This window comes from Scyliorhinus canicula, chromosome 20 (genome assembly GCF_902713615.1).
Source record: "Scyliorhinus canicula chromosome 20, sScyCan1.1, whole genome shotgun sequence".
Taxonomy (NCBI): Eukaryota; Metazoa; Chordata; class Chondrichthyes; order Carcharhiniformes; family Scyliorhinidae; genus Scyliorhinus; species Scyliorhinus canicula.
In genome coordinates, this window is record NC_052165.1 from 97,195,645 (window position 1) to 97,222,743 (window position 27,099).

A 27,099-nucleotide genomic window follows, 5' to 3' on the forward strand; every position below is an offset into this window, starting at 1 on the left:
CATCCACTTCGACTTAACTGCTGCCAAATAGACGGGAGCCGTTAGTGCCACGAGGGGAGGGGAACCATGGGGGAGGGGGGGGGAGTGAAGTAGCAGGGGATAATGAACGAACAAGGGACAAATCGCTTCCTATCGGTTAAAGTTCCTTTGAAACCTTCTGACAAAACACACGAGACTTTTAGATAAAAATTGGCAGCAGGAGAAAGGGACATTATTGAACAAGCTGAGAACACACGCACACAGATCGAGGACCTCAACCGCCCCCCACCTTTCATTTCATATTTGTGCACCCCAACCCCTTCCGCTCTCCACTGCCACCCTAACCCCAGCCAACCCCCCACCCACCCCCCCACCCACCCCCCCAAACCCCCAGAAACTATTCTGGAAAGTTCCACTGGAACTAGGAGCTGTCGGCCCCCTCCACTTTGTCCTTTTCTTGCCGGGGCTTTGCCCCTCCAAAAATGACCGAGTTGGGATTGGCCACTTGATTCAACGGAGCAGAGACAGTCCGGGGCTTCAGCTGCAGCCTGGGCCTCTGAGCACGTTCCTCTGCGAGAGAGGGTGGGAGAGAAAGAGGGGGCAGATGGAGGGGGGGGGGGAATGATGGAGGGGGGGGGTGAGGGAAGGGGGGGTGAGGGAAGGGGGGGTGAGGGAAGGGGGGGTGAGGGAAGGGGGGGTGAGGGAAGGGGGGGTGAGGGAAGGGGGGGTGAGGGAAGGGGGGGTGAGGGAAGGGGGGAGAAGGGGAGGGGGAGAAGGGGAGGGGGAGAAGGGGGAGGGGGAGAAGGGGAGGGGGAGAAGGGGAGGGGGAGAAGGGGAGGGGGAGAAGGGGAGGGGGAGAAGGGGAGGGGGAGAAGGGGAGGGGGAGAAGGGGAGGGGGAGAAGGGGAGGGGGAGAAGGGGAGGGGGAGAAGGGGAGGGGGGAGAAGGGGAGGGGGAGAAGGGGAGGGGGAGAAGGGGAGGGGGAGAAGGGGAGGGGGAGAAGGGGAGGGGGAGAAGGGGAGGGGGAGAAGGGGAGGGGGAGAAGGGGAGGGGGAGAAGGGGAGGGGGAGAGGGGGAGGGGGAGGGGGAGAGGGGGAGAAGGGGAGGGGGAGAAGGGGAGGGAGAAAAATACATTAGCTCTGCATCAAGATGTTCTGTTCCATGTACAGATCTACACATGACAGGAGGCCATTCATCCACTCCCACTCGTCACCGTGTGAGCCGTCCGGTGAAACTACCCAATTCATCACACTGCCCACCACACTCCCTCGTTCTTACCACGTCGCCCGATAAATTATCCCTCAGTACTGACCCTCTGACAGTGCGGCACTCCCTCAGTACTGACCCTCTGACAGTGCGGCTCTCCCTCAGCACTGACCCTCTGACAGTGCGGCACTCCCTCAGTACTGACCCTCTGACAGTGCAGCGCTCCCTCAGTACTGACCCTCTGACAGTGCAGCACTCCTTAAATACTGACCCTCTGACAGTGCGGCACTCCCTCAGTACTGACCCTCTGACAGTGCGGCTCTCCCTCAGCACTGACCCTCTGACAGTGCGGCACTCCCTCAGTACTGACCCTCTGACAGTGCAGCGCTCCCTCAGTACTGACCCTCTGACAGTGCGGCACTCCCTCAGTACTGACCCTCTGACAGTGCGGCACTCCCTCAGTACTGACCATCCGACAATGCAGAGCTACCTCAGTACTGACCATCTGACAGTGCAGCCATCCCTCAGTACTGACCCTCTGACAGTGCAGCACTCCCTCAGCACTGACCCTCTGACAGTGCGGCACTCCTTCAGTACTGACCCTCTGACAGTGCGGCACTCCTTCAGTACTGACCCTCTGACAGTGCAGCACTCCCTCAGTACTGACCCTCTGACAGTACGGCACTCCCTCAGTACTGACCCTCTGACAGTGCGGCACTCCCTCAGTACTGACCCTCTGACAGTGCAGCCCTCCCTCAGTACTGACCCTCCGACAGTGCAGCACTCACTCAGTACTGACCCTCTTGACGGTGCGGCACTCCCTCACTGCTGACCCTCTGACAGGGCGGCGCTCCCTCAGCACTGACCCTCTGACAGTGCGGCACTCCTTCAGTACTGACCCTCTGACAGTGCAGCGCTCCCTTAGTACTGACCCTCTGACAGTGCAGCACTCCCTCAGTACTGACCCTCTGACAGTGCGGCACTCCCTGAGTACTGACTCTCTGACAGTGCAGCACTCCCTCAGTACTGACCCTCTGACAGTACGGCACTCCCTCAGTACTGACCCTCTGACAGTGCGGCACTCCCTCAGTACTGACCCTCTGACAGTGCAGCCCTCCCTCAGTACTGACCCTCCGACAGTGCAGCACTCACTCAGTACTGACCCTCTTGACGGTGCGGCACTCCCTCACTGCTGACCCTCTGACAGTGCAGCGCTCCCTTAGTACTGACCCTCTGACAGTGCAGCACTCCCTCAGTACTGACCCTCTGACAGTGCGGCACTCCCTGAGTACTGACTCTCTGACAGTGCAGCACTTCCTCAGTACTGACCCTCTGACAGTGCAGCACTCCCTCAGTACTGACCCTCTGACAGTGCAGCACTCCCTCAGTACTGACCCTCTGACAGGACGGCCCTCCCTCAGTACTGACCCTCCTGAAAGCGCGGCTCCCTCAGTACTGACCCTCTGACAGTGCGGCACTCCCTCAGTACTGACCCTCTGACAGTGCAGCACTCCCTCAGTACTGACCCTCTGACAGTGCAGCACACCCTCAGTACTGACCCTCTGACAGTGCGGCACTCCCTCAGTACTGACCCTCTGACAGTGCGGCACTCCCTCAGTACTGACCCTCTGACAGTGCGGCACTCCCTCAGTACTGACCCTCTGACAGTGGGGCACTCCCTCAGTACTGACCCTCTGACAGTGCGGCAGTCCCTCAGTACTGACCCTCTGACAGTGCGGCACTCCCTCAGTACTGACCCTCTGACAGTGCGGCACTCCCTCAGTACTGACCCTCTGACAGTGCGGCACTCCCTCAGTACTGACCCTCTGACAGTGCGGCACTCCCTCAGTACTGACCCTCTGACAGTGTGGCGCTCCCTCAGTACTGACCCTCTGACAGTGCGGCTCTCCCTCAGTACTGACCCTCTGACAGTGCGGCATTCCCTCAGTACTGACCCTCTGACAGTGCGGCACTCTCTCAGTACTGACCCTCTGACAGTGCGGCACTCCCTCAGTACTGACCCTCTGACAGTGCGGCACTCCCTCAGCACTGACCCTCTGACAGTGCGGCACTCCCTCAGTACTGACCCTCTGACAGTGCAGCACTCCCTCAGTACTGACCCTCTGACAGTGCAGCACTCCCTCAGTACTGACCCTCTGACAGTGCGGCACTCCCTCAGTACTGACCCTCTGACAGTGCAGCACTCCCTCAGTACTGACCCTCTGACAGTGCAGAACTCCCTCAGTACTGACCCTCTGACAGTGCAGCACACCCTCAGTACTGACTCTCTGACAGTGCGGCACTCCGTCAGTACTGACCCTCTGACAGTGCGGCACTCCCTCAGTACTGACCCTCTGACAGTGCGGCACTCCTCAGTACTGACCCTCTGACAGTGCAGCACTCCCTCAGTACTGACTCCCTCAGTACTGACCCTCTGACAGTGCGGCACTCCCTCAGTACTGACCCTCTGACAGTGCGGTGCTCCCTCAGTACTGACCCTCTGACAGTGCGGCACTCCCTCAGTACTGACCCTCTGACAGTGCGGCACTCCCTCAGTACTGACCCTCTGACAGTGCAGCACTCCCTCAGTACTGACCCTCTGACAGTGCGGCACTCCCTCAGTACTGACCCTCTGACAGTGTGGCACTCCCTCAGTACTGACCCTCTGACAGTGAGGCACTCCCTCAGTACTGACCCTCTGACAGTGAGGCACTCCCTCAGTACTGACCCTCCGCCGGCCCTGCCCTCCTTCTGTGTCACTTACCATCTGAGGGCTCCCGGAAGTCGAAAGAGGCTCCGGCGCGTGGGGGGGCGTCGCGGAATCTCCCGCTGCCCCCACTCCCTCGACGGTCAGTCAGGGCACCTCTCTCCGCAAACCCTCGGGTCCCAAAACCTCCGGGACGCCCAAATTCCGAGTCTCGAAAACCTCCTGCGCGGCGGGTGGGGCGAGGAACGAGAGCACAGAGCAGGGAGTGGTTGGGGGAGGGAGAGGAACAGGAACAGAAAAATAACATTAGGTGGTGATCGCTTGGTGGGGTGGGCTGTTCGAGGCCAGGTCCACTTGCGTCGGTCTCGGGGCGTACATCGTGTGCATGGGGAGGCCTCGAGCAAACCTTCACCGATCAAAAGCAAGGGCAACAAGGAAACGGCTTTCAAATGGACGACGGCAGGAGACGATGCAAGAACTAAATTTGGGAACGTTCCTGCCGAGCGAGGGGGGAGTAACTGGGCACTGGATCACCCGGCACCCCCCCACTCTTCCTCCCGCATACACACACCCACCCACCACTTCCTCGTTCCCTCCGTTTCCAACACCCTCCCCCCCCCCCCCCCCCGACTCCCTGTCCCACAAATGTACACCCCCCCCCCCCCCCCCGGTGCCCTCCCACACCCCTCTCTTCCCGGGACACCAGGCTGGAGACGGAATACTGAGGCATATAACAAGGCTCACCCACCGCCCCCTCTCCCCATGATTATCCTGACGTCTCTCTTCCCGATCCCCACCCCACCGGCCCAGATAACCCAATCCCCTAACCCACCTGTCTCTGCGCGCCTCCAACACCCCCCAACACTGTTTGGTTAGCCCCGGTCCTGCAGAGAGAGTCCCCAGCACCAAAGACACGAGCGAGATCGGGGGAGGGCAGAGCAGAGGAGGCCCGGGGGGTGGGGGACTGCACCCCCCGAGCCGGGAAGCAGCGAGCAGCCTGCTCTTGCCGGCGGCGCGTGGCAGAGCAGGCATCGAGCCCTCACCTCCTTGAAAGTCATCGTCCTGGCCACCTCGTGATCCACCCCTTGACCCTCGCCCTGAGAGACAAATCAAGATAAAGGTCGGAGTGGGGAAACAATAAACACGGTTAGGGAGCTGCAGAAATGCGGGAGAGAGAGTGACCGAGGAAGGAGGGTGGGCTGCACAGTTCTGGTCTCCATAGCCCTTAGTTAGACCACACTGGGAGCACTGTGCACAGTTCTGGTCTCCATGTCCCTCGGTTAGACCCACACTGGGAACACTGTGCACAGTTCTGGTCACCATATCCCTCGGTTAGTCCACACTGGGAGCACTGTGCACACATCTGGTCTCCATATCCCTCGGTTAGACCACACTGGGAGCACTGTGCACAGTTCTGGTCTCCATAGCCCTCAGTTAGACCAGACTGGGAGCACTGTGCACAGTTCTGGTCTCCATATCCCTCAGTTAGACCCACACTGGGAGCACTGTGCACAGTTCTGGTCTCCATATCCCTCAGTTAGACCACACTGGGAGCACTGTGCACAGTTCTGGTCTCCATATCCCTCGGTTAGACCACACTGGGAGCACTGTGCACAGTTCTGGTCTCCATATCCTTGGGTTAGACCCACACTGGGAGCACTGTGCACAGTTCTGGTCTCCATATCCTTGGGTTAGACCACACTGGGAGCACTGTGCACACATCTGGTCTCCATATCCCTCGGTTAGACCACACTGGGAGCACTGTGCACAGTTCTGGTCTCCATATCCCCCGGTTAGACCACACTGGGAGCACTGTGCACACATCTGGTCTCCATATCCCTCGGTTAGACCACACTGGGAGCACTGTGCACAGTTCTGGTCTCCATATCCCTCGGTTAGACCACACTGGGAGCACTGTGCACAGTTCTGGTCTCCATATCCCCCGGTTAGACCACACTGGGAGCACTGTGCACAGTTCTGGTCTCCATATCCCTCGGTTAGACCACACTGGGAGCACTGGCACAGTTCTGGTCTCCGTATCCCTCGGTTAGACCACACTGGGAGCACTGTGCACAGTTCTGGTCTCCGTATCACTCGGTGAGACCCACACTGGGAGCACTGTGCACAGTTCTGGTCTCCATATCCCTCAGTTAGACCCACACTGGGAGCACTGTGCACAGTTCTTCTTGCCGTATTATACAAAGGATATACAGACACTGGAGATGTTGTATAACAGATTTTCCAGTCTGGTACCAGAAGCGAGAGATTATAAATATTAGGAACTGGCCAAGGGGGTGCCTCATCGAGATTACTAAAATGACGAAAGGGATAGAAGTGGAGAAGGTCGGGGGAGGGCAGAGCAGAGGAGGCCCGGGGGGTGGGGGACTGCACCCCCCGAGCCGGGAAGCAGCGAGCAGCCTGCTCTTGCCGGCAGCGCGTGGCAGAGCAGGCATCGAGCCCTCACCTCCTTGAAAGTCATCGTCCTGGCCACCTCGTGATCCACCCCTTGACCCTCGCCCTGAGAGACAAATCAAGATAAAGGTCGGAGTGGGGAAACAATAAACACGGTTAGGGAGCTGCAGAAATCCGGGAGGAGAGAGAGTGACCGAGGAAGAGGGGGGGGGGGGGCTGCACAGTTCTGGTCTCCATATCCCTCGGTTAGACCACACGGGGAGCACTGTGCACAGTTCTGGTCTCCATATCCCTCAGTTAGACCACACTGGGAGCACTGTGCACAGTTCTGGTCTCCGTATCCCTCGGTTAGACCACACTGGGAGCACGGTGCACAGTTCTGGTCTCCGTATCACTCGGTTAGACCACACTGGGAGCACTGTGCACAGTTCTTCTTGCCGTATTATACAAAGGATATACAGACACTGGAGATATTGTATAACAGATTTTCCAGTCTGGTACCAGAAGCGAGAGATTATAAATATTAGGAACTGGCCAAGGGGGTGCCTCATCGAGATTACTAAAATGACGAAAGGGATAGACGTGGGGAAGGTCCACTGTGGGGTGAGACCGGAACTAGAGGCTGGAGGGGAGCCATCAATATGCAGCAGTCACTGATAAACCGCAATGGGGGAAATCGGGAGGAATGTATCTCCCCAGAGAGTGGGGGGAATGTGGGACTCGTTCCCACAGGGAGACGGCGAGAGTAACCTCAACGAGATAATGGGGGGGGGGGGGGCTGTACTGCAGAACGACAAGAGGAAAGGGAAGAGAAGAGTTGATAATAAGGCTGTGTTTTCCGTACCAGCCTCACCTCGATCACCACCACGTCCAAAACCTCCTCGTTCCTGCCTGCGGCCTTCTGCAATGTCTACACGTAATGTTCGATCACCATAAAGCTGGGGGAGGGGGTGGGGGGGAAGAGAAGGAGGGAGGGAAGGGGAGAAGGAGGGAGGGAAGGGGAGAAGGAGGGAGGGATTGGGAGAAGGAGGGAGGGAAGGGGAGAAGGGGGAGGGAAGGGGAGAAGGAGGGAGGGAAGGGGAGAAGGAGGGAGGGAAGGAGAGAAGGTGGGAGGGAAGGGGAGAAGGTGGGAGGGAAGGGGAGAAGGAGGGAGGGAAGGGGAGAAGGAGGGAGGGAAGGGGAGTGAGTGAAAAGGGGGTGGAAGAGAGAGAAGGGGGGGGAGAAACAAGAGAAAGAGGAATTAAATTAGATTCCAGTCTGTAACTCAGTCCCGGGTCCCTGTTATTCTATATATAAACCATCCCGAACCCCTCGATTAGATTCCAGTCTGTAACTCACTCCCGGGTGTCTGTTATTCTATATATAAACCACCCTGAACCCCTCGATTAGATTCCAGTCTGTAACTCACTCCCGGGTATCTGTCATTCTATATATAAACCACCCTGAGCCCCTCGATTAGTTTCCAGTCTGTAACTCACTCCCGGGTATCTGTTACTCTATATATAAACCACCCTGAACCCCTCGATTAGATTCCAGTCTGTAACTCACTCCCGGGTATCTGTTATTCTATATAAACCATCCCGAACCCCTCGATTAGATTCCAGTCTGTAACTCACTCCCGGGTATCTGTTATTCTATATATAAACCATCCCGAACCACTCGATTAGATTCCAGTCTGTAACTCACTCCCGGGTATCTGTTATTCTATATATAAACCACCCCGAACCACTCGATTAGATTCCAGTCTGTAACTCACTCCCGGGTATCTGTTATTCTATATATAAACCACCCTGAACCCCTCGATTAGATTCCACTCTGTAACTCACTCCCGGGTATCTGTTATTCTATATATAAACCACCCCAAACCCCTCGATTAGATTCCAGTCTGTAACTCACTCCCGGGTATCTGTTATTCTATATATAAACCACTCTGAACCCCTCGATTAGATTCAGAATAATTTCACACAAATGCACTTACTGCTCCGTCAAACGTGAGGGCTTCCTCAAGAGTTTCAACATCATCGAACTCCACGTAACAAAACCCTGTGGGCAAAGCGACAATGAAGACAGAGTTGTGAAAAGACCGGCTACCATAGTATAAAACCTGGGTTAGACCACACAGAACACTGTGCACAGTTCTGTTCTCCATATCCCTCGGTTAGACCACACAGAACACTGTGCACAGTTCTGTTCTCCATATCCCTCGGTTAGACCACACTGGGAGCACTGTGCACAGTTCTGGTCTCCGTATCCCTCGGTTAGCCCACACTGGGAGCACTGTGCACAGTTCTGGTCTCCATATCCCTCGGTTAGACCCACACTGGGAGCACTGTGCACAGTTCTGGTCTCCATATCCCTCAGTTAGACCACACTGGGAGCACTGTGCACAGTTCTGGTCTCCATATCCCCCGGTTAGACCCACACTGGGAGCACTGTGCACAGTTCTGGTCTCCATATCCCTCAGTTAGACCCACACTGGGAGCACTGTGCACAGTTCTGGTCTCCATATCCCTCGGTTAGACCCACACTGGGAGCACTGTGCACAGTTCTGGTCTCCATATCCCTCGGTTAGCCCACACTGGGAGCACTGTGCACAGTTCTGGTCTCCATATCCCTCGATTAGACCACACTGGGAGCACTGTGCACAGTTCTGTTCTCCATATCCCTCGGTTAGACCACACTGGGAGCACTGTGCACAGTTCTGGTCTCCATATCCCTCGGTTAGTCCCACACTGGGAGCACTGTGCACAGTTCTGGTCTCCATATCCCTCGATTAGACCACACTGGGAGCACTGTGCACAGTTCTGGTCTCCATATCCCTCGGTTAGACCACACTGGGAGCACTGTGCACAGACCTGGTCTCCATATCCCTCGGTTAGACCACACTGGGAGCACTGTGCACAGTTCTGGTCTCCATATCCCTCGGTTAGACCACACTGGGTGAACTCTGTTATAGCTGCTGAAGGAGGTCACAGCTATTGAGAACGTTGTAAATGATGATGCTGGGAGGGTTTGAAGGCAATGTAGGGATTGGTAAAGATGGCTGAGAATATGAAATTTCATTGCTGTGCGATCAGTTACAAAGGATAGCGGCTGGCAGAATATCAAATCAGCAGCCACATGTACATTGCAATTCCACAAATGGCAACATGATTTGCCATCAGAGAATCTCTTTCTTTGACCCAGGTTGCTGGGCAGATTAACTCTCCGCTTGTTCAGATTATCCAATCCCACACCAGGACGGTCAAAAGAGGCAAACAACGCCCCCCTCGGCACTGGCTCTCTGGCAGTGCGGCACCCCCATCGGCACTGGCTCTCTGGCAGTGCAGCTCCCCCATCGGCACTGGCTCGCTGGCAGTGCGGCACCCCCCTCGGCACTGGCTCTCTGGCAGTGCGGCACGTCCCTCAGCACTGGCCCTCCGGCAGTACAGCACCCCCCTCGGCACTGGCCCTCTGGCAGTACAGCACCCCCCTCGGCACTGGCCCTCCGGCAGTACAGCACCCCCCTCGGCACTGGCCCTCCGGCAGTGCAGCTCCCCCCTCGGCACTGGGCCCTCCGGCAGTGCGGCGCCCCCCTCGGCACTGGCCCTCCGGCAGTACAGCACCCCCCTCGGCACTGGCTCTCTGGCAGTGCAGCTCCCCCATCGGCACTGGCTCGCTGGCAGTGCAGCGCCCCCCTCGGCACTGGCTCTCTGGCAGTGCGGCGCCCCCCTCGGCACTGGCTCTCTGGCAGTGCGGCGCCTCCCTCGGCACTGGCTCTCTGGCAGTGCGGCGCCCCCCTCGGCACTGGCTCTCTGGCAGTGCGGCGCCCCCCTCGGCACTGGCCCTCCGGCAGTGCAGCTCCCCCCTCGGCACTGGGCCCTCCGGCAGTGCAGCACCCCCCTCGGCACTGGCTCTCTGGCAGTGCGGCGCCCCCCTCGGCACTGGCTCTCTGGCAGTGCGGCGCCCCCCTCGGCACTGGCCCTCCGGCAGTGCAGCTCCCCCCTCGGCACTGGCTCTCTTGACAGTGCAGCACTCCCTCATTACTGACCCTCTGACAGTGTGGCGCTCCCTCAGTACTGACCCTCTGACAGTGCAGCACTCCCTCAGCACAGACCCTCTGACAGTGCGGCACTCCCTCAGTACTGACCCTCTGACAGTGCGGCACTCCCTCAGTACTGACCCTCTGACAGTGCGGCGCCCCCCTCGGCACTGACCCTCTGACAGTGCAGCGCTCCCTCAGTACTGACCCTCTGACAGTGCGGCACTCCCTCAGTACTGACCCTCTGACAGTGCAGCACTCCCTCAGCACAGACCCTCTGACAGTGCGGCACTCCCTCAGTACTGACCCTCTGACAGTGCGGCACTCCCTCAATACTGACCCTCTGACAGTGCAGCACTCCCTCAGTACTGACCCTCTGACAGTGCAGCACTCCCTCAGTACTGACCCTCTGACAGTGCGGCACTCCCTCAGTACTGACCCTCTGACAGTGCAGCACTCCCTCAGTACTGACCCTCTGACAGTGCGGCACTCCCTCAGTACTGACCCTCTGACAGTGAGACACTCCCTCAGTACTGACCCTCTGACAGTGCAGCACTCCCTCAGCACAGACCCTCTGACAGTGCGGCACTCCCTCAGTACTGACCCTCTGACAGTGCGGCACTCCCTCAGTACTGACCCTCTGACAGTGCGGCACTCCCTCAGTACTGACCCTCTGACAGTGCGGCACTCCCTCAGTACTGACCCTCTGACAGTGCAGCGCTCCCTCAGTACTGACCCTCTGACAGTGCGGCACTCCCTCAGTACTGACCCTCTGACAGTGCGGTGCACCCTCAGTACTGACCCTCTGACAGTGCGGCACTCCCTCAGTACTGACCCTCTGACAGTGCGGCACTCCCTCAGTACTGACCCTCTGACAGTGCAGCACTCCCTCAGTACTGACCCTCTGACAGTGCAGCACTCCCTCAGTACTGACCCTCTGACAGTGCAGCGCTCCCTCAGTACTGACCCTCTGACAGTGCACTCCCCCCTCAGTACTGACCCTCTGACAGTGCAGCTCCCCCCTCGGCACTGACCCTCTGACAGTGCAGCATTCCCTCAGTACTGACCCTCTGACAGTGCACTCCCCCCTCAGTACTGACCCTCTGACAGTGCGGCACTCCCTCAGTACTGACCCTCTGACAGTGCGGCACTCCCTCAGTACTGACCCTCTGACAGTGCAGCTCCCCCCTCGGCACTGGCTCTCTGACAGTGTGCTGTGTGCAGCAAACCCATTAACATGCATCAAGAGAATGACAAAGTTTAAACAAGTAGAAGTGTGGACATGATAAATTGCCCTTCGTGACCAAATAAGGTTAGATGGGGTTATTGGGTTACGGGGATAGGGTGGAAGTGAGGGCTTAAGTGGGTCAGTGCAGACTCAATGGGCTGAATGGCCTCCTTCTGCACTGTATGGTCTGTGTTCTATGTAACTGTACTGAACACCTCCCTCCTGTCCATTAACTGGGAAGACAGCTGGGATTCAGAATCATAAGAAACGACTCAATCCAAAGCTTTTTGATCCGGAGGGATATGGACAGAGTGGATTGGAGAGGATGTTTCCTCTGGTGGGAGAATCTAGAACCGGGGGGTCGCCCATTCGAGACGGAGATGAAGAGAATTTTCTTCTCTCAAAGGGTGGAGAGATTCCTGACCTTCCTTCCCCAGAAATCAATGGAAGCAGCGAGTGTGAATATTTGTCAGGCACAGCCGGATAGATTCTCCATTAACGAGGGGGGGTGAAAGGTCATCAGGGATGTGGGGTCGAGGTTACAGTCAGATCTGATATGGTGGTATAGAATGGGAGAGCAGGACTCGAGGGGCAGAGTGGCCTTCTCCTGTTCCTCGTCCGTACGTTTACGTGCAAGTCTCCTTTGACTAACTTTCCAAATCCCCGACCTTTGCCGTCTCGATCAAGGAGCAGCTGTTCCATGATCACCTTGATCAGGAATTATAGTGACCTAGAAAATTCGAACAGGGGGAGACAGGGTAGCTGCAGGAAGGCCGTTTGCGATGGTGGGTGTGTCCAGAACCAGGGGGTCACAGTCTGAGGATGCAAGGTAGACCGTTTAGGACAGAGATATGGAGAAACTTCTTCACCCGCACAGTGGTTGGCCTGTGGAATCTGTCACCACAGGAAGTAGTTGAGGCCAAACTGTATGTTTTCAAGAGCAGTTAGATATAGCACTTGGGGTGAAGGGGATCGAAGGAGATGGGGAAATGGGATTAGGCTTTGGAGGTGGATGATCAGCCATGATCATAATTAATGCTGGAACAGGCTTGAAGGGCCTGTTTCTATCAGGAACACCCACTGCCTGCAAGTTACCCTCCAACCCTCACACCATCCGGACTTGGAAATATATCCGCCATTGCTTCACAGTCGCTGGGTCAAATTCCCAGAACTCCCTCCCTAGTAGCACTGTGGGTTTCTTCATACAGGATAGAGGCCCTGAATAGAGGCCATATCTGTACATGACTGTGGCAATGTGGGAACGTGCGTCACGATGAGAGTACAAGGCAGCTACGGGAGGATTTGGGCAGACTCGGTGAGTGAACAATAACATGGAAGATAATGTGGGGAAAATGAGAGGTTGGGGAACAGATTTGCAGAGTATTTCTTCAGAGATTAGAAAGTGCAGGTGCACAAAGGGAGTTGGGTGTCTTGTCCATGAGTCACTGCAGCCTAGCAAGGTAGGTGCAGCAAGCTATTAGGAAAGCTAATAGTACATTGACCTTTATCACAAGGAGGATTGGAGTACAGGACTTGTGGTCCTGCGTCAATTATATTTAGTGTTTATTGCAAAAAGGACTGGAGTATAAAAGTAGAGAAGTGTTAGGGGCCTCACGGTAGCATGGTGGTTAGCATCAATGCTTCACAGCTCCAGGGTCCCAGGTTCGATTCCCGGCTGGGTCACTGTCTGTGTGGAGTCTGCACGTCCTCCCCGTGTGTGCGTGGGTTTCCTCCGGGTGCTCCGGTTTCCTCCCACAGTCCAAAGATGTGCGGGTTAGGTGGATTGGCCATGCTAAATTGCCCGTAGTGTAAGGTTAATGGGGGGATTGTTGGGTTACGGGTATACGGGTTACGTGGGTTTAAGTAGGGTGATCATTGCTCGGCACAACATCGAGGGCCGAAGGGCCTGTTCTGTGCTGTACTGTTCTATGTTCTATGTTGTTGCAATTGTATAGTGTGTTGGTGAGACCACATCTGGAGTATTGTGTCCAGTTTTGGTTTCCTTAGTTGAGGAAGGATGTGGTGACATTGGAGGCAGTTCAGAGGAGGGTCGCCAGATTGATTCTGGGATGAAAGGGTAGCACTGTGGCTTCACAGCTGCAGGGTCCCAGGTTCGATTCCCGCTTGTGTCACTGTCTGTGCGGAGTCTGCACGTTCTCCCCGTGTCTGCGTGGGTTTCCTCCGGGTGCTCAGGTTCCCTCCCACAGTTCAAAGGTGTGCAGGGTAGGTGGATTGGCTGTAACAAATTGCCCATGAGGCCAAAAGATTAGGAGGGGTTACGGGGATAGGGTGGGAGGTGTGGGCCTAAGTAGGGTGGTCTTTCCAAGAGTCAGTGCAGACTCAATGGGCCAAATGGCCTCCTTCTGCACTGTAAATTCTATGTTCTATGTATGAGGAGAGATTAAACAGTTTGGGCTTATACTCGCTGGAGAGGGGATCTGATCGAGGTGTATAAAATACTAAAAGGGATTGATAAAGTAAACGGAGACCAAACGTTCCCCCTTGTGAGGCAATCTCAAACAAGGGCTTTTGGAGATAGAACAAAGAACAAAGAAAATTACAGCACAGGAACAGGCCCTCCGGCTCTCCCAGCCTGCGCCGATCCAGATCCTTTATCTAAACCTGTCTCCTGTTTTCCAAGGTCTACTTCCCCCTGTTCCCGCCCATTCATATACCTGTCTAGATGCTTCTTAAATGATGCTATCGTGCCTGCCTCTACCACCTCCGCTGGCAAAGCGTTCCAGGCACCCAACACCCTCTGCGTGAAAACCTTTCATCGCACATCTCCCTTAAACTTTCCCCCTCTCACCTTGAAATCGTGACCCCTTCTAACTGACACCCCCACCCTTGGGAAAAGCTTGTTGCTATCCACCCTGTCCATACCTCTCATAATTTTGTAGACTTCAATCAGGTCCCCCCTCAACCTCCGTCTTTCCAACGAAAACAATCCTAATCTACTCAACCTTTCTTCATAGCTAGCACCCTCCATACCAGGCAACATCCTGGTGAACCTCCTCTGCACCCTCTCTAAAGCATCCACATCCTTCTGGTAATGTGGCGACCAGAACTGCACGCAGTATTCCAAATGTGGCCGAACCAAAGTCCTATACAACTGTAACATGACCTGCCAACTCTTGTACTCAATACCCCGTCCGATGAAGGCAAGCATGCTGTATGCCTTCTTGACCACTCTATCAACCTGCGTTGCCACCTTCAGGGTACAATGGACCTGAACTCCCAGATCTCTCTGCACATCAATTTCCCCCAAGACCCTTCCATTGACCATATAGTCCGCTCTTCAATTTGATCTTCCAAAATGCATCACCTCGCATTTGCCTGGACAGAACTCCATCTGCCATTTCTCTGCCCAACTCTCCAATCTATCTATATTTTGTTGTATGCTCTGACAGTCCTCCTCGCTATCTGCAACTCCACCAATCTTAGTATCATCTGCAAACTTGCTAATCAGACCACCTATACCTTCCTCCAGGTCATTTATGTAGATCACAAATAACAGTGGCCCGAGCACGGATCCCTGTGGAACACCACTAGTCACCCTTCTCCATTTTGAGACAATCCCTTCCACCACTACTCTCTGCCTCCTGTTGCCCAGCCAGTTCTTTATCCATCTAGCTAGTACACCCTGAACCCCATACGACTTCACTTTTTCCATCAACCTGCCATGGGAAACCTTATCAAACGCCTTACTAAAGTCCATGTATACGACATCTACAGCCCTTCCCTCATCAATTAACTTTGTCACTTCCTCAAAGAATTCTATTAGGTTTGTAAGACATGACCTTCCCTGCACAAAACCATGCCGCCATCACTGATAAGTCTTCCAGATGTGAATAGATCCTATCCCTCAGTATCTTCTCCAACAGTTTGCCTACCACTGACGTCAAGCTCACAGGTCTATAATTCCCTGGATTATCCCTGCTACCCTTCTTAAACAAAGGGACAACATTAGCAATTCTCCAGTCCTCCAGGACCTCACCCGTGCTCAAGGATGCTGCAAAGATATCTGTTAAGGCCCCAGCTATTTCAACCCTCGCTTCCCTCAGTAACCTGGGATAGATCCCATCCGGTCCTGGGGACTTGTCCACCTTAATGTCTTTTAGAATACCCAAAACTTCCCCCTTCCGTATGACAACTTGACCGAGAGTATTTAAACATCCATCCCTAGCCTCAACATCCGTCTTGTCCCTCTCCTTTGTGAATACCGATGCAAAGTACTCATTAAGAATCTCACCCATTTCCTCTGAGCCCACGCATAAATTTCCTCTTTAGTCTCTAAGTGGGCCAATCCTTTCTCTAGTTACCCTCTTGCTCCTTACATACGAATAAAATGCTTTGGGATTTTCCTTAACCCTGTTAGCCAAAGATATTTCATGACCCCTTTTAGCCCTCTTTATTGCGCGTTTGAGATTCGTCCTACTTTCCCGATATTCCTCCAAAGCTTCATCGGTTTTGAGTTGCCTCGATCCTATGTATGCTTCCTTTTTCATCTTGGCCAGTCTCACAATTTCACCCGTCATCCATGGTTCCCTAATCTTGCCATTTCTATCTTTCATTTTCACAGGAACATGTCTGTCCTGGGATAGGTTGAGAGTCGGTAGATTTGGAACTGAGATGAGGAAGAACTACTTCTCTCAGAGGGTGGTGAATTTGTGGAACTCGCTGCCCCATAGTGTGGTGGAATCCGAGTCATTAAATGGTTTCAAGGAGATAGATATATTTCTGATAGAAAACGGGTTGAAGGGATCTGGGGGAACAGGCGGGGAGGCGGATGCGAGACCAGGAAGCGATCAGCCAGGATCTGATTGAATGGCGGAGCAGACTCCAAGGACTGAATTGCCTACTTCTGCCCTTCATTCCTACGTTCTCATGTATAGGAGCTTGGTTAGACCGCAGCTGAAGTGTGGTGCCTTTACCTTAGGAAGGAAATTATTGGGCAGCACGGTGGCACAGTGGGTTAGCACTGCAGTCTCACGGCGCCGAGGTCCCAGGTTCGATCCCGGCTCTGGGTCACTGTCCGTGTGGAGTTTGCACATTCTCCCCGTGTTTGCGTGGGTCTCATCCCCACAACCCAAAGATGTGCAGGGTAGGTGGATTGGCCATGCTGAATTGCCCCTGAATTGGAAAAAAGAATTGGGTACTCTAAATTTTAGGGAAAAAAAGGAAGGAAATTATAGCCCCAAAGGGAGGTTCTTGTGCCGGGCATGGCGGTTCTGTCCTATGGAAAGACATTGGAGAAACTGCGCTTGCATTCTCTCCAGTCTCAATAGACGAGAGGTGATCTAATTGAAATCTGCAAAATACTGCAGGGTTAGAAAGGGTAGGTGTAGGTGAGATGTCTCACTTGGTTGGGGAGTAAATACAATTGCAAAATATGGGGAAAGTCAACTGTGACTGAGAGGAGGACAGCTTCTACTCAAGAGGGTGCGAATATTTGGTATTCTCTGGTCCAGAGGGCAGTGGAAGCTCAGTCACTGAGTACATTTAAAGCAGAGTTTGAAAGTTTTCTGAATCCCAATGACAAAGATATGGGGATGGTGGCGGTTTGGGGGGGGAAGCATTGAAGTGGATGATGAGCAACTATTGAATTGTACAGCAGAGCGGGGTCACAACGGGCTGAATGGCCTACCTGTTCCTGTGAGAAGGCAGCAGCATGCAGCCGCCCCCTCCCCGCGGGACCCTGGAGCAACACTGGACGCTTGTGGTCCATTTTACTGGAATTTTTTTGAGAGAAAATCTACTGAGGGTTGGTGCCTAAAGGGGCTGTTCAAGCTTCCCAGTTTAAACATGCAGAAATCTTTTGGGGGGGGAGGAGGGACTGTTTGCAGATCGCCTGTCAACTGTCTAGCTGTAATCGTGTGTGTTTAAGCTTTCTTTCTTTTTTAAAACAAACGTTGAAACTTTAATGTTGAAAATATGCAAGAGTGGATTAATGGTTCTGCTCACTTCAGCTCTGAGACCCTCTCACTAAAATCACTAATTGTAAATGGTCCTGGAAGAGTTACTTTGCCGCAGGGCAGCACAGTGGCACAGTGGGTTAGCACTGCTGCCTCGCGGCGCCGAGGTCCCAGGTTCGATCCCGGCTCTGGGTCACTGTCCGTGTGGAGTTTGCACATTCTCCCCATGTTTGCGTGGGTTTCGCCCCCACAACCCAAAGATGTGCAGGGTCGGTGGATCGGCCACGCTAAATTGCCCCTTAATTGGAAAAAATGAATTGGGTATTCTAAATTTATTTTAAAAAGTTAATTTGCCACAGGATTCCCATCCTCTGTACAGCTGGGTCTGGTTCAGTTTCGGGTCAGTGGTAAACCACCCCCCTCATCTCCACCCCACCCCTGCCAAGATTTCGGTAGTGGGGGATTCAGCGATAGGAATGACATCTCAGCAACCAACGGTTACTTTAGCTAATCCCCTCCTTTTAATGTACTTATCAAGGCTTCTACAATCCTCCTGTATTCCTGCCTCGTTCACAGGTTGACACGGTGAGTCCGGGGGGGTGGATGGGATCAATCGGATTCCAGCACAGGGGTAGTAAACAGAAAACTCTCTCGCTGCGCTACATCGGTCTGCCAACTATAGCCAAGGAGAGAGATCGAGCAGCTCATCACAAGGCCGGATATGAAGCCTGGGGCCTTTCCGGCTCCGCTTGCCCATTTATTGGCCACTGAGCTCCTTTACGCGGCAATTGGGTGGGGAGTGTTCACAGACCTTTGAACTTATCCGTCTCCTTATCGCGCACTAGTCGTATGCTCCGGACCCGGAGCTCCTTGAAGATGTGGTCGATGTCGCCCTGCACAGCGTTGAAGGGCAGGTTCCCCACAAAGGCGGTGAATGGAGGCTCAGTGGGCAGCTCCTTCTGACGGCGAGGTCCATCACCCCCTGCTCCTCCTCCTCGTGGCCTTCTACATCGCGGGCCGAGGGAGAGAAAACAAGCAGGTCAGCTCAATGTAAAGCCTCCAAATCACAACATGTGGGGGCCGGGAGCGGGGGAGATTGGGTGCGAGGGTGGGGCAGGCACGAGGGTGGGGCAGGCACAAGGGGGAGCAGGCACAAGGGGAGGGCGCACACAAGGGGGGGGGCAGGCACAAGGGGGGGGGGGCAGGCACAAGGGGAGGGCTGGCATAAGGGGAACCCGGGCGCGAGGGGGGGGGGGGGGGGGGGGGGGGGCTGGGAGTTCCAGATATCTGAGTGACATCAGCTGACCTGACGACAGTGGTCGGGCGACAGGGAGGACTCAATGTACTTTATCAATACTCATTAAGACACTGCGAGACGCACACTGAAATCATTGAACATTGTGTGTGCTGTGTGAACATAAATTCTCATTTGTCTCTCCCTCCCGCCCTCTCACTGCTACTAATGTACCCCCTTTGGGTGCATTCTGCTCAAGGCACTATTAAACTCTCCTTTCAAAGGCGCAAGGCTCACAGAGGTGTGAATATTAATCTCTATTACATTGAAGAGCCACCATTGGGCGGGAATTAACGAGAAAAACTCATTTATAGAGGAGTGCACTGGAGAGGGTGTCATGGGTGAAAGGGCAGAGGTCAGAGGGGACTGCTCAAGGTGTCCCCTCCAATAGAAAGGTTTGGAGGGGTGAGGGTATTGGACAATTCCCTGGTCCCCCTTCCAGGCTGGTATTTTTAGGGGGTTGCGGTATTGCTCAATTCTCTAGACCCCAAGGACGACGCGGTGACGGAGTGGTTAGCACTGAGGCCTCCTGGTACCGAGGACCGGGTTTGATCCAGCCTCGCGTCACTGTCGTGTGGAGTTTGCACATGCTCCCCAGATTGCTAAACGACCCTCTTATGGACTGACCTCATTAACACTACACCCTGTATGCTTCATCCGATGCCGGCGTTTATGTAGTTACATTGTATACCTTGTGTTGCCCTATTATGTATTTTCTTTTATTCCCTTTTCTTCCCATGTACTGAATGATCTGTTGAGCTGCCCGCAGAAAAATACTTTTCACTGTACCTCGGTACACGTGACAATAAACAAATCCAATCCATTCTGCATGGGTGTCTCACCCCCACAACCCAAAAGATGTGCAGCTTAGGTACACTGGCCACACTAAATTGTCCCTTAATTGGTAAAGAAAATAATTGGGTACTCCAAATTTATTTGTTGTTGTAATTCCCTGGTCCCTAAACATCCTCCGAGGTTGTCTTTTGGAGGGCTGGGGGCGTGGGGTCAAGGCATTGGTCAATTCCCAAATCCCCAGCTCCTCCTTGGGTGTATTGGGGGGGAGGGGGGGGGGGGTCAGGGTACTGCTCATTATCCTCATCTGCTCCCCGGGTCAAAGAGGTCCACAGCACTGAAAAGACCTTACAGAGGGCAGCAGGGTGGCGCAGTGGGTTAGCACTGCTGCCTGACGTCACCTCGGTCCCAGGTTCGATCCCGGCTCTGGGTCACTGTCCGTGTGGAGTTTGCACATTCTCCCCGTGTCTGCGAGGGTCTCGCCCCCACAACCCAATGATGTGCCATGCTAAATTGCATCTTAATTGGAAAAAAAATGAATTGGGTATTCTAAATTTATAAAAAAAGGAGAAAAAGAAGAAAAGACCTTCAGCCCATCGCACCTACGCCGGTCAAGAACAATCACCCCACTATCCGAAAGTTATTTTCCAGTGCTTGGCCCATAGTCTGGTACCTTGGTATGCCTGGCCATCAGAACTGCACATCGAAACACGTCTGAAATGTTCTGAGGGCCTCTGCCTCTACCACCCTTTCAGGCAGCGAGGTCCAGACTCCCACCACCCTCTGGGTACAAAGGTTTATCCTCACATTCCCCCTAAACCTCCTGCCCCTTCCCTTAAATCTCTGCCCCCTGGGCATTGACCCCTCCACCAAGGGGAAACGTTTCTTCCTGTCTACTCTCTCTGTGTCCCTCATAATTTTATACTTGTTCCCCCTCAGTCTCCTCTGCTCCAAGGAAAACAACCCCAATCTATCCAATCTCTCCTCATAGCTCAAACTCTCCAGCCCAGGCCACATCCTGGTAAATCTCCTCTGCCGTTCTTTGAGGAGGTAACAAGGAAGTTGAACAAAGGAGAACCAGTGGATGATACTTACTTAGATTTCCAGAAGGCCTTTGACAAGGTGCCACATTGAGGACTTAAATAAGTTAAAACCCAGGGTGTTCAGGGTAAGATCCTGGCATGGATAGAGGATTGGCTGACTGGCAGAAGGCAGAGAGTGGGGATAAAGGTGTCTTTTTCAGGATGGCAGCCACTGACTAGTGATGTGCCTCAGGGGTCTGTGCTGGGACCACAACTTTTCACAATATACATTAATGATCTGGAAGAAGGAACTGAAGGCACTGTTGCTAAGTTTGATGATGATACAAAGATCTGTAGAGGGACAGGTGTATTGAGGAAGCAAGGGGGCTGCAGAAGGATTTGGACAAGCTAGGAGAGTGGGAAATGAAGTAGCAAATTAAGTACAATGTGGAAAAAAGTATGATGTTAAGCACTTTGGAAGGAGGAATTTATGCATGGACCATTTTCTAAATGGGGAAATGCTTGGGAAATCTGAAGCACAAAGGGACTTGGGAGTCCTTGTTCACGATTCTCTTAAGGTTAATGTGCAGGTTCAGTCGGCAGTTATGAAGGCAAATGCAATGTTAGCATTCATGTCAAGAGGGCGAGAATACAAGACCCGGGATGTACTTCTGAGGCTGTATAAGCCTCTGGTCAGACTCCATTTGGACTATTGTGAGCAGACTTGGGCCCCGAAGGATGTGCTGGGCTTTGGAAAGGGTCAAGGAGGTTCATAAGAATGATCCCTGGAATGAAGAACTTCTCGTATGAGGAACGGTTGAGGACTCGGGGTCTGTGTTCGTTGGAGTACAGGCATGATTGAATGGCGGATGTTTCTCATCCCCATTCTCCTGCCTTTTCCCCATAACCCCTGTTCCCCTTATTAAGCAAGAACCAATTATTTATCTGTCTTAAAGACACTCAGTGATTTGGCCTCCACAGCCTTCTGCGGCAAAGAGTTGCACAGATTCACCACCCTCTGGCTGAAGAAATTCCTCCTCATCTCTGTTTTAAAGGATCGTCCCTTTAGTCTGAGATGGTGTTTTCTGCTTCTAGTTTCTCCTACCCGTGGAAACATCCTCTCCACGCCCACTCTATCCAGGCCTCGCAGAATCCTGTCATTTTTAATGCGATCCTTCTAAACTCCATTGGTGGTGGAGGGGTCAGGATATTGTGCCCTGCCCTAACTCCCTCCCCAGGTGTATTGGGGTCAGGATATTGCTCATTGCTCCCACCCCCTCCCCAGGTGTATTGGGGTCAGGATATTGTGCCCTGCCCTAACTCCCTCCCCAGGTGTATTGGGGTCAGGATATTGTGCCCTGCCCTAACTCCCTCCCCAGGTGTATTGGGGTCAGGATATTGTGCCCTGCCCTAACTCCCTCCCCAGGTGTATTGGGGTCAGGATATTGTGCCCTGCCCTAACTCCCTCCCCAGGTGTATTGGGGTCAGGATATTGTGCCCTGCCCTAACTCCCTCCCCAGGTGTATTGGGGTCAGGATATTGTGCCCTGCCCTAACTCCCTCCCCAGGTGTATTGGGGTCAGGATATTGTGCCCTGCCCTAACTCCCTCCCCAGGTGTATTGGGGTCAGGATATTGTGCCCTGCCCTAACTCCCTCCCCAGGTGTATTGGGGTCAGGATATTGTGCCCTGCCCTAACCCCTCCCCAGGTGTATTAGGGTCAGGATATTGTGCCCTGCCCTAACCCCTCCCCAGGTGTATTGAGGGTATGTGTGCCAGGGTGTTGCTCTTTGCCCCCATCTCCTCCCCTGGTGTATTCAAGGTGGGAGTTAGGGTACCACAGCCACTCTTCAGGAGTATTGAGGGTAGGAGGGAGGAGGGCAAGGATTGCTCATTGCCCCTTTCCCCACCTCCCCGGGTGTATTAGGGGTCAGGGTATTACTCTCTGTCCCACCCCCTCCCCGGGTGTATTGGGGGGGGGGCAGGGTATTGCTCATTGCTCCCACCCCCTCCCCGGGTGTATTGGGGTCAGGGTATTGCTCATTGCTCCCACCACCTCCCCGGGTGTATTGGGGGTCAGGGTATTGCTCATTGCTCCCACCACCTCCCCGGGTGTATTGGGGGTCAGGGTATTGCTCATTGCTCCCAGCCCCTCCCCGGGTGTATTAGGGGTCAGGGTATTGCTCATTGCTCCCACCACCTCCCCGGGTGTATTAGGGGTCAGGGCATTGCTCATTGCTCCCACCCCTTCCCCGGGTGTATTGGGGGTCAGGGTATTGCTCATTGCCCCCACCCCCTCCCCGGGTGTATTGCTCATTGTCCCCACCCCCTCCCCGGGTGTATTAGGGGTCAGGGTATTGCTCATTGCTCCCACCCCCTCCCCGGGTGTATTAGGGGTCAGGGTATTGCTCATTGTTCCCACCCCCTCCCCGGGTGGATTGGGGGTCAGGGTATTGCTCATTGCTCCCACCCCCTCCCCGGGTGTATTGGGGTCAGGGTATTGCTCATTGCCCCCACCCCCTCCCCGGGTGTATTAGGGGTCAGGGTATGCTCATTGCTCCCACCCCCTCCCCGGGTGTATTAGGGGTCAGGGTATTGCTCATTGCTCCCACCCCCTCCCCGGGTGTATTAGGGGTCAGGGTATTGCTCATTGTTCCCACCCCCTCCCCGGGTGGATTGGGGGTCAGGGTATTGCTCATTGCTCCCACCCCCTCCCCGGGTGTATTGGGGTCAGGGTATTGCTCATTGCTCCCACCCCCTTCCCGGGTGTATTGGGGTCAGGGTATTGCTCATTGCCCCAGCCCCTCCCGGGTGTATTGGGGGTCAGGGTATTGCTCATTGAACCCACCCCCTCCCCGGGTGTATTGGGGTCAGGGTATTGCTCATTGCTCCCACCCCATCCCCGGGTGTATTGGGGGTCAGGGTATTGCTCATTGCCCCCACACCCTCCCCAGGTGTATTGGGGGTCAGGGTATTGCTCATTGCCGCTTTCCCCACCTCCCCGGGTGTATTGGGGGTCAGGGTATTGCTCATTGCCCCCACCCCCCTCCCGGGTGTATTGGGGGTCAGGGTATTGCTCAATGCCCCCACCCCCTCACCGGGTGTATTGGGGGTCAGGGTATTGCTCATTGCTCCCACCCCCTCCCCGGGTGTATTAGGAGTCAGGATATTGCTCATTGCCCCACCCCCTCCCCGGGTGTATTAGGGGTCAGGGCATTGCTCATTGCCCCCACCCCCTCCCCGGGTGTATTGGGGGGCAGGGTATTGCTCATTGCCCCCACCCCCGCCCCGGGTGTATTGGGGGTCAGGGTATTACTCTCTGTCCCACCCCCTCCCCGGGTGTATTGGGGGGGGGGGCAGGGTATTGCTCATTGCTCCCACCCCCTCCCCGGGTGTATTGGGGTCAGGGTATTGCTCATTGCTCCCACCCCCTCCCCGGGTGTATTAGGGGTCAGGGCATTGCTCATTGCTCCCACCCCTTCCCCGGGTGTATTGGGGGTCAGGGTATTGCTCATTGCCCCCACCCCCTCCCCGGGTGTATTAGGGGTCAGGGTATTGCTCATTGCTCCCACCCCCTCCCCGGGTGTATTAGGGGTCAGGGTATTGCTCATTGTTCCCACCCCCTCCCCGGGTGGATTGGGGGTCAGGGTATTGCTCATTGCTCCCACCCCCTCCCCGGGTGTATTGGGGTCAGGGTATTGCTCATTGCTCCCACCCCCTTCCCGGGTGTATTGGGCGTCAGGGTATTGCTCATTGCCCCCACCCCATCTGTATTGGGGGTCAGGGTATTGCTCATTGCCCCAGCCCCTCCCCGGGTGTATTGGGGGTCAGGGTATTGCTCATTGAACCCACCCCCTCCCCGGGTGTATTGGGGTCAGGGTATTGCTCATTGCTCCCACCCCATCCCCGGGTGTATTGGGGGTCAGGTTATTGCTCATTGCCCCCACCCCCTCCCCAGGTGTATTGGGGGTCAGGGTATTGCTCATTGCCGCTTTCCCCACCTCCCCGGGTGTATTGGGGGTCAGGGTATTGCTCATTGCTCCCACCCCCTCCCCGGGTGTATTAGGGGTCAGGATATTGCTCATTGCCCCACCCCCTCCCCGGGTGTATTAGGGGTCAGGGCATTGCTCATTGCCCCCACCCCCTCCCCGGGTGTATTGGGGGGCAGGGTATTGCTCATTGCCCCCACCCCCGCCCCGGGTGTATTAGGGGTCAGGGCATTGCTCATTGCTCCCACCCCATCCCCGGGTGTATTGGGGGTCAGGGTATTGCTCATTGCCCCCACCCCCTCCCCGGGTGTATTGGGGGTCAGGGTATTGCTCATTGCTCCCACCCCGTCCCCGGGTGTATTGGGGGTCAGGGTATTGCTCATTGCTCCCACCCCCTCCCCGGGTGTATTTGGGGTCAGGGTATTGCTCATTGCTCCCACCCCCTCCCCAGGTGTATTAGGGGTCAGGGTATTGCCCATTGCTCCCGCCCCCTCCCCGGGTGTATTAGGGGTCAGGATATTGCTCATTGCCCCCACCCCCGCCCCGGGTGTATTAGGGGTCAGGGCATTGCTCATTGAACCCACCCCCTCCCCGGGTGTATTGGGGGTCAGGATATTGCTCATTGCTCCCACCCCCTCCCCGGGTGTATTAGGGGGTCAGGGTATTGCTCATTGCCCCCAACCCCGCCCCGGGTGTATTAGGGGTCAGGGTATTGCTCATTGCTCCCACCCCCTCCCCGGGTGTATTGTGGTCAGGGTATTGCTCATTTCCCCCACCCCCTCCCCGGGTGTATTGGGGGTCAGGGTATTGCCCATTGCTCCCGCCCCCTCCCCGGGTGTATTGGGGTCAGGGTATTGCTCATTGCTCCCACCCCCTCCCCGGGTGTATTGGGGTCAGGGTATTGCTCATTGCTCCCACCCCCTACCCGGGTGTATTGGGGTCAGGGTATTGCTCATTGCTCCCACCCCCTCCCCGGGTGTATTGGGGTCAGGGTATTGCTCATTGCTCCCACCCCCTCCCCGGGTGTATTGGGGGCAGGGTATTGCTCATTGCCCCACCCCCTCCCAGGTGTATTGATGGGCGGGGGTCAGGGTATTGCTCATTGCCCCACCCCCTCCCAGGTGTATTGATGGGCGGGGGTCAGGGTATTGCTCATTGCCCCACCCCCTCCCCGGGTGTATTGGGGGGGGGGGGGGGGTCAGGGTATTACTCATTGCCCCACCCCCTCCCCGGGTGTAATGAGGGGTGGTGGTCAGGGTATTGCTCATTACCCCCACCCCCTCCCCGGGTGTATTAGGGGTCAGGGTATTGCTCATTGCCCCACCCCCTCCCCGGGTGTATTGGGGTCAGGGTATTGCTCATTGCCCCCACCCCCTCCCCGGGTGTATTGGGGTCAGGGTATTGCTCATTGCCCCCACCCCCTCCCCGGGTGTATTAGGGGTCAGGGTATTGCTCATTGCCCCACCTCCTCCCCGGGTGTATTGGGGTCAGGGTATTGCTCATTGCCCCACCCCCTCCCAGGTGTATTGATGGGCGGGGGTCAGGGTATTGCTCATTGCCCCACCCCCTCCCCGGGTGTATTGGGGGGGGGGGGGGGGTCAGGGTATTACTCATTGCCCCACCCCCTCCCCGGGTGTAATGAGGGGTGGTGGTCAGGGTATTGCTCATTACCCCCACCCCCTCCCCGGGTGTATTAGGGGTCAGGGTATTGCTCATTGCCCCACCCCCTCCCCGGGTGTATTGGGGTCAGGGTATTGCTCATTGCTCCCACCCCCTCCCCGGGTGTATTAGGGGTCAGGGTATTGCTCATTGCCCCCACCCCCTCCCCGGGTGTATTAGGGGTCAGGGTATTGCTCATTGCCCCACCCCCTCCCCGGGTGTATTAGGGGTCAGGGTATTGCTCATTGCCCCACCCCCTCCCCGGGTGTATTGGGGTCAGGGTATTGCTCATTGCTCCCACCCCCTCCCCGGGTGTATTAGGGGTCAGGGTATTGCTCATTGCCCCACCCCCTCCCCGGGTGTATTAGGGGTCAGGGTATTGCTCATTGCCCCCACCCCCTCCCCGGGTGTATTAGGGGTCAGGGTATTGCTCATTGCCCCACCTCCTCCCCGGGTGTATTGGGGTCAGGGTATTGCTCATTGCCCCACCCCCTACCGGGTCTCCCCCACCTGAGGCCTGCGGCCTACTCTCAATCTGTCGCCATCCGCGCCATCGGCGGCGCCTGGCCGGAGCCGGGGCCCCGCGTCGCCCGTGGCCGGGGCCGCGCCTCTCACCTCCGGCTGCCGAAGCTGCTGTAAGTCTTGTCCTCAGAATCGTCGTAGTCCGCCATCTCTTCACAGCCCGGAGGCGGGGAGGGGGAGGGGAGCACGCGCGAGGACCCCAGTCCGCGGCTGTCTACCGTAACCGCCTGCTCCCAGAGTCGGTGAGGGGGCGGGGAGTGGGTAATGTTCAGACAGACCAGCCAGGCTATTCCTCACATCCAACCTGCCGGCGGATGAGGACGCGCGGCGGGAATTAGATTCTGGGGCTCAGGCGT

General features: G+C 55.5%; 1 protein-coding gene across 7 annotated transcripts; it reads right to left on the bottom strand.

Moving 5' to 3' along the window:
- Positions 1–361: 361 nt before the first annotated feature.
- LOC119954866 (eukaryotic translation initiation factor 4H-like) lies at positions 362–27,099 on the bottom strand. Of its 7 annotated transcripts, none has more exons than XM_038780464.1 (8): positions 26,837–27,099; positions 18,279–18,472; positions 8,282–8,346; positions 7,157–7,241; positions 6,356–6,409; positions 4,935–4,988; positions 3,949–4,113; positions 362–549 (listed from the first exon to the last, which is right to left on the bottom strand). In XM_038780464.1, exons 1-8 carry the CDS (start codon positions 26,890–26,892, stop codon positions 401–403), a joined length of 822 nt encoding a protein of 273 aa, XP_038636392.1. In that variant the 5' UTR covers positions 26,893–27,099; the 3' UTR covers positions 362–400. The 7 variants fall into 7 exon arrangements, with proteins under 7 accessions (XP_038636392.1, XP_038636391.1, XP_038636395.1 ...); XM_038780463.1 differs by having other exon boundaries at positions 7,148–7,241; positions 26,837–27,098; XM_038780467.1 differs by lacking the exon at positions 4,935–4,988.